General features: G+C 41.2%; 1 protein-coding gene across 1 annotated transcript in view; it reads right to left on the bottom strand.

The window, feature by feature from the left end:
* SV2C (synaptic vesicle glycoprotein 2C) overlaps window positions 1-14,589 on the bottom strand; it is a 155,094-nt gene that overhangs the window by 73,881 nt on the left and 66,624 nt on the right. The window contains exons 3-4 of the mRNA XM_005858047.2: window positions 14,293-14,473; window positions 3,223-3,374 (exon numbers count right to left, since the gene is read on the bottom strand). Of these exons, the coding sequence (XP_005858109.1) occupies window positions 3,223-3,374; window positions 14,293-14,473 (333 nt within the window). The remainder of the gene's footprint in view (window positions 1-3,222; window positions 3,375-14,292; window positions 14,474-14,589) is intronic.

The raw sequence follows: 14,589 nt of genomic DNA, 5'->3' as shown, positions 1-14,589 counted from the left end.
AACCAGGCTGCACGCTGCATGGAAGAACCCTCACTGTCCCAGCTCAGAGAATCTGATCCAGTTGATCAGAAACTCGGTAGGTAGCATGGGTGTTTTCAGGGGGTGGCGGAAGTGGTAAACATTTATTTAAAAGTTAAAAAAAAACAACAACAAACTCATAGATACACAGAACAAACTGAGGGGAGAGGGATTGCCAGATGGGAGAGGGATGGGGAGGACTGGGTAAAAAAGGTGAAGGGATTAAGAAATACAAATTGGTAGTTATAGAATAGTCATGGGGATGAAAAGTACAGCATAGGGAATGTAGTCAGTAATATTGTAATAACTATGTGTGGTGCCAGGTGGGTACTACACTTATTGGGGGATCACTTTATAAGTTATGTTAATGTCTAACCACTATGCTGTAAACCTGAAGCTAATATAATATTGAATGTCAAATGTAATTAAAATTTTTTTAATTAAAAAGAATAAAAGCAGCCCAGCCAGTGGCTCAGTGGTTGAGTGTTGACCTATGAACCAGGAGGTCACGCCTAGATTCTTGGTCAGGGCACATGCCTAGGTTGCTGGCTTGATCCCCAGTAGGGGACGTGCAGGAGGCAGCCCATCGATGATTCTCTCTTATCATTGATGTTTCTATCTCTTTTTTCCTCTCCCTTCCTCTCTCTGAATTTATATATATATTCAGAGAAAAAATCTTAGCTTCACCACTAAAAAAAAGTGTTCATGAAAAAGCATAACATCCATGCAGTGATGTGCACAAATCTGAAACTCCACCCCTCCCCACCCCCCACATCAAGTTACAGAACATCATCATCCAGAGGCCTCAGCGCAGGATTTTTAAACTTAAAACTCTTTTATTTTGAAAAAATTAAAACTCTTCAAGTTGCAAGAGTATTAACAATGAAAGCATGGGCATTTAAGAAATCTTCTCTGTTGATTCTAACATACATACTGTATTGATTGTAATAATTTGCTGTTTTTGCCACACTTCTGGCCATACAAAATCTCTAATACTGTTACTGATTTCTTCACCAGGTCATTGTTTTTCAAGGTTCCTTCAACATAGAAATTAATGGTACCTCAGATACATTTAATTTTGTTGTACTGTGATTGTTTTTATAACTTTTCATGCATTGTTTATGATCCACAAGCTCCCTTTTCCAGTTATATATGGATGAAGCTGCCCTGTTAGCTATAAACAAAAATATCTTATGTGTACTTGAGAAATAGAAAGGTGGAGATCATGCTAAATATCTGTGGGTCAGCCACTGATTGATAATTGGCAAGGCCAGAGATGAAATCTGGAGCCCCCTACAGTTCCTGGGCAGGGATATGTAAAAGGCAGGAGCCTGAGGAATGAAGGCCTAGTGAAAAACAAAAACAAACAAACAAACAAAACAAGAGCAACCACGCCCAGGCCTGGTGGAAATAGGCAGAAGCCACTCTGAGCTCTGAGTTCAGGAAGGCCAGCAGGAGAAATTCTGAGATGTGATGGGAAGGGAGGATGAGGGAGGCGACAGCAATAAACCCAGAGCCAAGCTTCTCCGGAGAACGTGTGGCCACAGTCAAGGAGCTGTGCTGTCTGTCACCAGAGGCCGAGACACAGGACAAGGCTGGCTCAGAAGGAGTGCAGCCGCCAGGGGGTGCCCTGTGGGACTGCAACTGTGTCCACCTGAGCGATGCACCTTATTTTAACTTGCACAAAGGCTGCATATGGACTAGCAGTGGCTCTGGGAGCAATGCTGGTACAGCTGGACTAGGCCCAGGCTCTGCACCTCCTCTTTGGCTCCTATACATAGCTGCAGTTCCTTACATGACAGAGAAGTGGCTTTTCCATTCACAACAGCCTGCAGAGTTGGGTGGGAGTCAGATGCAGCTCTACGACGGAATGTTCCAGATGAATGAGGAGAAACACCTTTAATTCCTCACGTGGTGGTAGAAGATGAGCCTGATGATGGATGTGGGGAACTGCCTGTATGAGGGCATCTCTGGCCCAGAAGTGAACAGTCTTAAAAGGATGTGCCCATCCCTTGAGCTTGGCACCCCACACTCAAATGTTTGGCAAAGACAAGTTCTCTTCAGGCCAAGTACCCAATTCCTTATGTATTGTTCTTCTTGCAAAATATAATTGCAGTTTGCATGCAACATTTTAGGTTATTAAAAGAAAGAGTGCAACAACAAGAATTTTGTAACTCGGTATAGTAAAACAAATGACACTGCCTCAGAATACTAAAGTCTGTCTTGTCTTTGATTTTACAAGAACTTGGATTCACTTAAGGTTGTTCCCTAACAGAACTACGCTCTATAATGAAAAATTCCTCTGTTCTAAAAAAAAAGGCAGGAAAATAGAAAATGAGTAAAAGAGTGGATTTTTGAAATCTAATTTCAGATTGATTAGATTTTAGACAGAACAAAGAATGAGTTTTTGAGTCACATGTGGTTCTAATTTATACAGTATTCATATTTTGCAAACTTGAGCCTGTTTGTACACACACACACACACACACACACACACACACACACGCACGCACACACAACCAGAACATCTCCCCATCCCTTTCCTTATAGATTAAATTTGGTTCCTGGATAATGTTAACTTCTCTCTGAATTGCGCTGTTTGGGAGTTTGTGGCCTATGAGTAGGAAAGTTCTGCTCAGAAACATGAAACCTTTAAGTCTGCCGATGTGGCAGGAGCAGTAAGCACTTAGGAGAAACTGAGGAGGGGATCTGCAGAGCAAGGACAGTAGAGTTACCTCTTAGGTTCTGCAAACTGACAGCCCACAACAAGACGGGATCCTCCCTGCTGCCATCCTGGTTCTGAGCTGCCAGAAGAGGTGGGGCTGACGGGGGCTGAGCTTTGGACTAGGCCCAGAAGGGATCAAAATAAAGGCATTTGTGTGTGCCTGGTGTATATGACAGTCCCCAAACCTCATGTTGCCTTATATGCTGATTATGCTCTGTGCATCCTCTCCCATCCACATGGGCAGGGACCCCAGAGTTGATAGCACATAGCAAAATGCAATCATATCCCTAGACACCCATTGGCACAGTCTTACCTTGTACAGATCTCTGTATGGGGGAAAAGCTTAGACATTGCAACAGGGAGAAACATGATGAAGACAGTGCTGTTCTCAAACCAGCAAGTAGAAGAAAAAAAAGGGATGGGAATGGAGGCCGATTTAAAACAAGGTGACCACTGGCTGTGCGAGGCCAGCCTCTTACCGTAGTGCGGGATGATGGCCCAGGCCATGGCAGAGGCGTAGATGCCGCCGATCATCCAGAACATGCAGAGCCAGCTCAGATGCTCACCCCGCTTCTCTCGGGCCAGCACTTCCGCAAAGTAGGAGAACACGATGGGAATGGCTCCTCCAATCCTGCCAAGAGATACAGAGAATATGGGAAGTCAGGGCCGAACCAAAGCAACACATGCTCTCTATCCCAGCATATCAGAGAATGTATACTTTTTATCACTTTATAACTTTAATATTATAACTTCTATGTAATATAGTTTTATTATCTCTCAATGTACTCCAGGGTGACTAAGATGGCAAGTGGAAGGCTGTAGACTCGCCTATTAGTTTTAAACAAATCATGTTGCATAAAAGAAATTACCAACTTATAAGGGCATATGAGCAATCCAGCTGGTTTTGATTCAATGCCTCTTTTTTCGAGAGATTATTTTTGCATGGATGTATCTCAATGTTTGTAAGACAGACAGCAAGGAACTCCAATATCAGTGGATGAATGAGTCTGAAAATGAGGGAGGGAATCTATGTAAATCCTTTGCAAAGTCCTTCAGATTCAGAGACCTATAAAACAACCCAAGCATTCACATTTCTTATTGTGAGCTGGTCATCTCTTTTGGGGAAAACATTGCTCCTTGTCTTAACTGTGATATCCTTTAGGCGAGAAAAACATTACAGTGTGCTATGATGTTAACTATTACTATTCCATTCCCCATCAGAATGCTTATGTGTCGTTTACATAATTTATGTTTACAATGATGAAGCAATTAGATCAGGGTGCTTATGAAGGAATTTTCTCAGAATTGGATATTAAGTCTATTTCATTAGCTGTCAAAAGGGTCAAATCTCAATTATCCTTGGCAATAGGAGGCACAGAGGAAATAATGAAAATCCACATTCCACATAGGTGGCTTCCAAATAGTTGAATTGACACAATGAAATAGAACATTGATATCTGGCATTTCAGAATTGGGATTATTCCCTAATAATATTAATTTTAGGTTTGTACAACTTTAATTATAGGAATATAAAGAAACTAAATAAAACTGTATTAAAACATATTCCTGCCCAGCTGGCGTGGTTCAGTGGTTAAGCATCTACTATGAACCACGGTTCAATTCCCAGTCAGGGCACATGCTCAATCCCCAGTATGGGGCATGCAGAAGGCAGCCAATCAATGATTCTCTCTCATCATTGATGTTCTTTCTCTCTCTCTCCCTCTCCCTTCCTATCTGAAATCAGTAAACAAAAGCAAAACATTCCTAGAATGAGTTGGGAGCCCTCTCCCACCCATTCTACATATGAGCATGCACATAGACACATACAAGTTCCTCAAACGTTCTGTATTTGACTCAATACTAGGCATCTGGTGAATATCATGAAACACAGATTTTCCTCAGTAATTTAAGACAAATTCATGAGTGGGATACTGTGTAAGGCAAAGGGAGTTATCAGCTTTACAGACAGGATTTCTCCTCTGTCAGGAGAATGAGGCATGTAAGTTCAATCAGTTTATCACGGCAAGAGGAAGGAGAACGACCAATATCACTGTGCACAAACCATGAGGAAAAACTGGGAGCCTGGTGGTCCTAAGGCCTGTACACTTCACAGCCACACCTCCAGCTCCGATGGCAGCTTAGGGATGGACTGTTTGTCCCTGTCCCTCATCACACTGACTTATGCTGGCTATTGAGATGGGTGGGAATTCGGGCTTCTGCAATGGAAGAGGGAGGTTGCAGATAAAAATAATTGTACTTAAAATGGCTTGAAGTGTGACATCTTAGGGGAGAAATTATGGGATGTCTGATGACTTCCTGTCCCGAGGAGGGATTCTACTGAGTAATTCTGCTCTGCTTTCATTCTCCAGTGAGCCTGTAACAGAATAATTTCATTCTAACTTATTTCACCATGTGATTTCTAAACAGCCCCTTACCTCAATCTTCCACTTCCCGTTTCCATTGGGAAACGGGCATTAAGGGAGAACATGAATAAGGAAGAATAACTGTTGTAAAGTCACAGGTTCATACAGGTGAAACACAGAGGGCAAAATCCACCAAGAGCTCTCTAGACAGTAGTATGGGTTTATAAGAAGAATAGTGAATGATGTTGCCTATGCGGAAATCACAGTTACAGATAATTTGCATGAAAAACACCCTTTTAATCCTTACTCAGAATCAACAAAAGAGGAAGGAAGACACAGGCAAGTTGCACAGCAATTCAGAAGCAATTAATTATGTTTTAAATTGGACACAGAAATAATAGTTAAAAGCAGCAGCCCCAAGGATGGGCTTTTCAGCGACTTCTTCATGAAAGCAAATAGGCTATCACAGAGGAGGTTGTTCAGAGGCTTAGATGAAAGAACAGAGATCTAACGGGCTCTGAATGAGCTGGGTTTGCACAGAAAATGAGCTTGCTATATTGACTAGAAGCCATATGGCTATTGCGAGTAATCAAGATAGAAACAGGAGAACATTTAATAGTAACTAAACCACTCAGCACATCAAGAGTGGGAATCTCCTAGGCCCAGTGGCAGTGCTAAACTGATGGGTGGTTTGGATAGCTTTCGTCCTCAATCTCCAAAGCCACCGTTTACAGAATAATAGTCTTTAATATGGGCAGTTGCTATTGTTCAATATTATATAAACTATGAATAGAATAATTGGTAGAAAGTGATTACTTTAAAAAGATTGAGATGTAAATGAATAATTAAATTGACACAATTGTGTTTCTAAGAAAGCGTAGCTTCAGTTTGCTATCAGATTGGTGCCCTAAGCCCCCAAACTTACAGAAGTCTATGCGTCAACAGCAGCAGACCTGGTACCACTGGGAGAATAGGTATGGTCATAGATCAGAATTCTAATGCTGCCTGGAAAAAAATTAATCTACCTATTGAGAGAGCTGGAAGAATGCATTCATTTCTACAGCACCTAAATAGTGTCATGAATAGAGATGATCATTATGATGAACTATAAGAAATGATGATAAAAATATGCAGACTTTTCCAGCCTGTATATATCTACTCATTCCTTCCTCTACTCACCCCCCCCCCCCCCCCCCCCCCCCCTCCCCTCCCCCCCCCATCCACCATTTATCCATCCATCTATCATCTCCCCATCCACCCACTAACCCAGCCATACTCAGCCAGGCACATCACCAGGTGCTGGGAGTATAGGCTTGAAGATCACAAGTTCTTGCTCTCAAGGAGCTCACAGGGCCAATTCTAAAGAGTGCATATGGCTAATTTTTCACAATTACAGGTTGTGAGTCTAAAAGAACTTTTGCTCTGTTACTTCTCTCTTGAGATCAACAGCACCTTTACGAAAGGATATACAGGAAAATAAAGTGTGTCCAAAAGATCAACTTTATGTTGGAAATTCTCATAGAAGTCATTGTCTAAGACAATGTTTTCCAATAGAAATACCACATGAACCACATATAGTTTTTTAATTTTCTAGAAAAGATATTAAAATACAGCAGAAATCAGATTAAGTTAATTTTTTACATATATTCATTTAACCCAATATGTCCAGATATTATCATTTTGACATGTGATCAATATAAAATTATTAATTAATGAAATATTTTGTGTTCTTTTATATGTGCTAAGTTTCTGAAACTTAGTGCTATGCATTTTGCAATTACCGTATATCCTAATTTGGCCACATTTCAAGTACTTGGCTGCTACATGTGGCCTGTCAGACAACACAGGCCTAAGAAAACACTGACCCTCTGTTTACAGTTTGGGTTTATGATTATTTTTAGATTAAAGCTAGTTTAGTCTGTTGCCTCTTCTTCCATATTGGGGGAGTTCTTTCCATTTTGATTCTTTAAATCAGAAATCTTCCTGAACTGGTCTGTTCAAAAACGTTTATTTAGTGCCTATCATATATTGAGCATTGTGTCCTATGAAATCAGAGACACTGCTCATTGAATCTGAGATAGCACAGTCTGGTGGTTATGAACATGAGCTCTGGAACCAGACTGATTGGCTACAATGACACCACTTACCTTGGACAGCTACTTAACCTCTCTGTGCCTCAATTTTCTCATCTATAACGTTGGTAGAATAAATAGTACCTTCCTCCTAGGGTCGCCATTAGGTTTAAATGAGGCAATATTTATAAAGTGCTTAACACAGCATTTCTCACAGGGTGAGCAATATGTAAGTTTTGAAAAATTTTTAATGGGTTTGTATTTTTCCAATATGATAAGGAAGTAAAACATATCTTAAAAGAAAGACTACTTTTAAAAAAATATATATTTTATTGATTTTTTACAGGGAGAAAGGGAGAGGGATAGAGAGTTAGAAACATCAGTGAGAGAGAAACATCGATCAGCTGCCTCCTGCACACTCCCCACTGGGGATGTGCCCGCAACCAAGGTACATGCCCTTGACCGGAATTGAACCCGGGACCCTTGAGTCCGCAGGCTGACACTCTATCCACTGAGCCAAACCGGTTAGGGCAAGAAAGACTACTTTTGAAGGAAAATCTGATAGCTTAGAATTAGACTAAGATGCAGAAGACCTGGGTGGGGATCTACTGAACATTTGGAAGTCAATCTATCTGTGCCTCAATTTTCTAATTTAAAAAAAGGTATGCCCTGGCTGGTCTGGCTCAGTGAATAGAGCGTTGGCCTGGGGACTGAAGGGTCCCAGTTTCAATTGTGGTCAAGAGCCCATGCCTGGGTTGCGGGCTCAGTCCCCAGTAGCGGGTGTGCAGGAGGCAGCAGATCAATGATTCTTATCATTGATGTTTCAATCTCTCTCTCCCTCTTCTTTCTTTTCTGAAATCAATAAAAATATATATTTTTAAAAAGGCATAATATTTTTGCATTCCTAATTATTTAAAAATGTTGTGGACATAAATGAGATGCTAGATATAGAATACTTTGAAGAACTCCAGTTAATGGTGATCATTTCTACAAAATAAAGGCGTTCTGGTTATTATAACAATATAGCTAGCTAGTGGATGGACATTGCCAAGAGCTATGAAGTATGCATTTGTGAGGCTCTGTGTGCAGAGGGAGAAGTGACTATCCATTCACTTATGATAGACAGACACATTGGAGTTGCATCTTACTTCCTGTTGTTATTATATTTTTCTCCTGACCTTCATGCTCAGCAGCTCCAGGCCCTCAGTGAGCAGCTCCCAACCTGGACATCGCCCAGCATCTGAAGCATTATCATTCCCATAATTAACAGTGACTGGAAGCAAATAATTTAATCCTGGGCAAATGAAAATGAATCAATGGTGTCAATTCCATTTTCCATCTTTCTAATTTTCTGTAACAAAAGAGGAGAAGGAAGTGTCTGTTCCCTGGAGTGAGATTCACTTAGGAAAGTGAGAGACAGCTGAATAATTGGTGATGCCTTAATTCCTCATTCCCGCAAAAACACTGTTGTCCCTGGCAGGAAATTTATTCTTGGCACTGAATAAATATTGAAAGTCGCACAGAATATAGCAGCTGGACATATTTATGCTACTAAGAAGATATATTCATGACTTGGTGTGGTAAATTAAGCAGAAAGCACAGTTAGAGGCAATGAAACCATAAGCCCTGATAGTCATCAGGCTAAAACCAGAGCTCCTTCCCGTCTCCTTATATGCAGAAACAGGAATATAACCTAGTGCTGCAAATGATGTTTCAACAATAAAATAAGATAGAACAACCTACAGTGTTTTCAATAAAATCAACATGAAGGCATCTTAACCTTAGATTTTAGGACCCACAGAGTTGCTAGTTCAAAAGAACTTAACTGCAACTTAAGTCCTAGCTGGGGGATTCCTGGTTCCATTACTGGATGGTTAGAGTAGACTGTGACCCAGAAATTCTCCTCCTCCTCTGAGATTCCCAGTGTATGGAACCAGTAGACAAGTGCTGTACCAATGTGAAGATTCTGTCAGTTGTGATAGAATGGGACCTGGGAAATAACCACAGGATGGATTCAGGGACCCGCTGAACCCACTTTGACATGAACCTGAGCTAAAACTCCATTGATTATCTGTCTTCCATAAATCCTTACCCTGACTTTTAAAAAAATGTATTTTTATTATTTCAGAGAGGAAGGGAAAGGGAGAGAGAGAGAGAGAAACATCAATGATGAGAAAGAATCATTGATCGGCTGCCTCCTGCACACCCCACACTGGGAATTGAACCTGGAACCTGGGCATATGCCCTGACTGGGAATTGAACTGTGACCTCCTGGTTCATAGGTCAATGCTCAACCACTGAGCCACACTGGCCAGGCCACAGTAACAATTTAGGTCTCCTGGAGTGTCAGTTCAGAAGCAGTGCCCAGTAATAAGTCCTGAAAAGTCTGATTATTTTCTTTTCCCTCATGCACAATTATCCTGGTAAAAGGCTGTAGGTATCTTGAGGAAGGCTGAGAGAAAGATTAACAGTATAAATTTTCAGTAATATACCAGGATCTTTCCTCAAGGGGACCCGGGATCTTTCATCCAAGGGGTTCTTTCTTCATCTATAAACTGGCTCAACTCTTGTAATTGAACTCTCTGTTTTTATTATACAAGTTAAACTTTGTTCACTTGACTAGAACTCTTCTGCTTATACAGATGAAGTAAGAACTAGTATCTATTTCACTTCCTATCTATTTCACTTCTAGGTGCAACCTCCAGATAGGTCTGTGCAGTCCACTGCTTTGACTCCATCCTTTAAAGCAACCGCATCCACTTTGGACAACTAAGCAGTTAAAGAGCAGACACACTTGTCTTGTCAATCCCTATCCTCTTGGAATTCACATGCTGGGGGAAGAGGAAAATAAACACATAAAAAGCAAATATTTTAAGGCATCAATAAGTGCTACCAAGAACACAAAAGAGAACTCCCAGGGTCTTTCGCGGGGCCTGGGCTCACCTACATCCATGAAAGACCCAGCATGGTTTCAGGGGTAGAGCAGGTGCTGAAGTGTTTTTTGAGGTAAACTGGAGTGGAATTAGAGAAAAAAAGAGACTTGGCTGAGACCACCCAGCAATTCAGAGACAGGGTGTCCAGATGAACTCTAGAGCTACGGAGGAACTCTAGAGCTACCATCGACAGGTGAATTGATAAAGAAGATAGTGTGTGTGTGTGTGTGTGTGTGTGTGTGTGTGTGTGTGTGTATACACAGTGGAATATTATGCAGCATTAAAAAAGAAAAAAATCTTGCCACTTGTGACAACATGGATGATCTACAGGGTATTATGCTAAGTGAAATAAGTAAGGCAGAGAAAGACAAATACTATATGGTTTCACTTATATGTGGAATCTAACAATAAAACAAAACAAATGAACAAACAAAACAAAACAAAAACAGACTCATAGAGACCAAAGGGATGGCTACCAGAAGGGAGAAGTTAGGGGGAGACCTAAGGGATGGCTACCAGAAGGGAGAAGTTAGGGGGGGAGGGTGAAATGAGAAAGGGAAATACAGTCAATAATATTATGATAAATGTGTGTGGTAACAGATGATTACTAGTAACTCAAGTCACTCAGTTATTAGAATAAGCATGGTGATCATGATGTAAGGTATAAAAATGTTGAGTCACTATATTGTACACCTGAAATACAGGTGGGGCAAAAATAGGTTTACAGTTGAAAGTACATGAAATATGGAGTTTATTCTTGCATTTTTATTAATTATTGTATTATTTTCCATATAAACAACTGGAAAATAATTTATTTTGCCACACTGTGTATAACCAATATAATATTGTATGCCAACTATCTATACTAATAAAAGGGTAACATGCTAATTAGGGTGGACGTCTTCCGGACGTCCATCCAAACAAAGCCACAGTGGCTGCGAGGCCCAGGGCTTAGGCCTCACAGCCGCTGCTGCCGGCAGTGGCAACAGCAGGGGGGTGATGGGGGTGGTGCCTTCCCCTGATCAGCCCAGTTGCCTCCCTCAGAGGGAGGCCAGACTGCAGCTTAGGCCCGAACCCCAGGGGGAGCCTAAGCCGTCTGTAGGATATCCCCTGAGGGCTCCCAGATTGTGAGAGGGGGCAGGCCCCCCCCCCCCCCGCCAGTGCACCAATTTTTGTGCACTGGGTCTCTAGTACATAAATAAAATACTTATGAAAAAGTCCTCTGTCATCGGCTTTACCCATAAACTCAGCTAAGAAAGATCACTATCTTTCTTTATTTTCTTTAACTTCATTTCCCAGGTCCCCTTAGTTGCTGGATCTCACAAAACTGTGGGAGTTTTGTCACGTGGGCCAGGTGAGTAAGCTCAGGTGGCGGCTCCTCTCAGCCCTGCCCCCAGCCGAGCGGATCTCCATCTATTCTGGGGAGCAGGGAGGCGCCATTTTACTTGCCCTGGTTTCTCCCAAGTCTTTTGCCTATGGTTCCTCCTTTCTGTTTCCCTCATGGGCAAGACTTGAAATTTCAAAGCCAGAAAGAGGCCTCTTTTTTTACTCTCCCTCTGCTGTCATCCGGAGGCAGTGAGCACAGGCAGCTTAGCTGGAGGACTGGGACGAAGAACAAAGAACAGTAAGTGCCAAACCATAGGGGACTGTTCCTAAACATTATCCCACACTTCCTCCCCTACCATGTACTTTTAACACATTATCTCACTTGATCCTCACACTAGCTTTCCAAAAGACGAATCAGCCTGGAGAACCCGAGTGACTTTCCCGAGGCCCACAGTAAAGGGCAGGGTAGATGGACTTGGCCTCTGGACTCCTAGTCCTGTGCCAACTTCGCAAAGGCGCAGTGCACTTGCCTCTGGCATCACAACTTAGAGAGCTTGCTGAGTTAGCAATACACTGTCTGTGCTTTGCCAGGTAAATTACGTTATTTAGAGGTCATCCTGCTAGCGGAAGGATGATTTATCTGCAACAGAGAAGATGATGTCATGAATATACCCAAGTAGTCTCTGCTCTGTACTGCCCTTGAATTAGCTTCTGGACAGTCCATTCATTTGGAGTATTTTGCAGCCACCATAATGGCCCTCTTCTCTGCAGTCAACTGGGCTGATCATATCACATCAGATTGGCAATTACTATTGCCATAATAATTTGGCCACCGTCAGGTACTTTTGAGTCTGTGGATATGGTTGGAATTTCCTGGATAAGACTGCAAATGGAAAGGACTGGAAAATTCAGAACTTAGGCTATTAGCCTTCTCCAGACAGGCTGGTGGTATTACGTAGGTAGAAAGCAGAGGGAAACTTGGCCTTCCCTGGGGGCAAGAATGTCTTATCCCATGGACTTTGAGACGGTCCTTTAACAGAGAGCTGCAAATAACACCTGTTCTTCCTCAGGTGTCTCAAGTTGCTCAGAATTAGGAATGTTGCAACCCTTGAATCCATGAACCAAATTACCTTCCCACGTCAGCGGTGTATGCAAGCCAGTCTCACACAGAGCTTTGAACATCAAAGACTGAGGAAAAGCTCCTTTCCTCCACCATTTCAAAGCAAATTATTGATTCTGATCATTTATTTTCCAAGGAGAAAATATTTTTATACTTTCCCAAACTTTCTAACCCTCTAGGTCAGTGGTTTTCAACCTGTGGGTCGCGACCTCTTTGGAGGTCGAACGACCCTTTCACATGGGTCGCCTAAGACCATCCTGCATATCAGATATTTACATTACGATTCATAACAGTAGCAACATTACAGTTATGAAGTAGCAACGAAAATAATTTTATGGTTGGGTCACAACATGAGGAACTGTATTTAAAGGGCCAGAAGGTTGAGGACCACTGCTCTAGGTTTACTCGAATGGTTTACTGAAATGTATTGACTCTGATGAAATTTCCTGAAATTTGTGCAATTTAGTCTCATATTTGCAAAGTGCCCATTGTGTGCAGAATGTAGCATGTGAGGGGCTGTAAGAAGATTAAGAAAGAAGCTTATAAAAATTTGTGGATAATACACCAATCTCAGTATGTATACAAATCTTGTAGAAGAAAATCATATAAAAATTTAAAATTATTTTGAATGAGCTATAAAAGTGACCCATTAGTCTGCATGGGGAAATATTTGTGCTCTTGAAGTAACCCACTTATGCACTTTCTCTCTGATGCTTTATATTCCTGCTAATCTTAGCTCTGATTTTAAAGTACTACTCTATGTAATTAATAAAAAAGCATGTTGTAGTTCTCTGACCTTCTCTTCTGGCAAAACTGTGTTTTGCTCTGTGGGTACATTTACCATCAACAACCACAACTGATATGCTGCTCAAATTCATAACCCAGCATTGTCTCCTTCCCTTTCTCCATTTATTTATTTTATTTTATATGATTCCTATAGATTCATCTTATGCTATGCACTTTAGAAAGAATGTCTCTAATGAAAATAAAGTGCTCAAGCACAAATCAGAAATTTTTTATTTCTACTATTTTTTTTCCTTATCCAAGCAGAGTTCCTTGGACTCTCCTAATTGAGCTTCTGGGTTCCTAAGCTTGGACTGGCTTAGTAGTAACAAGTGCTTCAAGCTCTTTAACGAAAATGACTACATCATTGGCTGTACTATGCCATTGCACTTGGCTAACAGCACAACTTCTGTTAGTTCAACAGAAAGTCAAGAACTTAAAAAAAAACCAAAAAAACCTATTCCATCTCAGGAAGCAGGCTTCCTACCTAGTTAAATATGCTGTTATTATAGATCAATAAAACAACATTTACTGGAGACACTCTCGTCCTGGATTTAAGAGAGTGCCTGAATGGTTCAAACTTTTAATTATCCATAATATAGGACCAGAGCTATTTCTTGCTTGAATTAAATTTTCAGAAGAAAAATACATTTATGAATGTGCTCTGCCATGGAAACAGCTTTCCATTTAAAACAATACCCATTTCCTAGAAGTAAAATACTAAAAGAATCAGCCATGAGAACATAGACATATGTTCCCTTCTCTTCTGGATGTAAATGCTGGTAATTGCAATTCTAAGAACCAGCATTATGGTCCATAAGGCTGACATGAAGATAGGGAAAGAGATGTGTTAAGGGATGATTTCTTGGTAATGAGGTCCTCTAGAGTAGAGAACACATATAATTATGAAGAATAAACACTTTACTATAAAATATGAAGGAGAAAACCTTACCCGAATCCGGAAAGTAAGCGACAGAAGAGAAAGAAGCCATAACCTTGGACAAACGAAGAAAGGAAGGCAAAGGTTCCGTTGACAGACATGCAAATCAGAAGAGACTGTTTCCTTCCCACTTTGTCTGCCAGTCCTCCCCAGAAGAACGCACCCACCATCATCCCGAGGTAGACTATGCTGCCTGCAACACACAGAAAACAAAGAAACACGTCAGCGGTTGAGAGTAAATGACACATGTAACAGCAAATGAACAAGGAGCAAAATACATTCCAGCATTCTGCATGGCAAAAGTTTCCT

The sequence above is a fragment of the Myotis brandtii genome, unplaced genomic scaffold (genome assembly GCF_000412655.1).
Source record: "Myotis brandtii unplaced genomic scaffold, ASM41265v1 scaffold115, whole genome shotgun sequence".
Lineage (NCBI taxonomy): Eukaryota > Metazoa > Chordata > Mammalia > Chiroptera > Vespertilionidae > Myotis > Myotis brandtii.
Note: the sequence above shows the minus strand (reverse complement) of the source record. Positions and strands in the feature narration are given on the sequence as shown.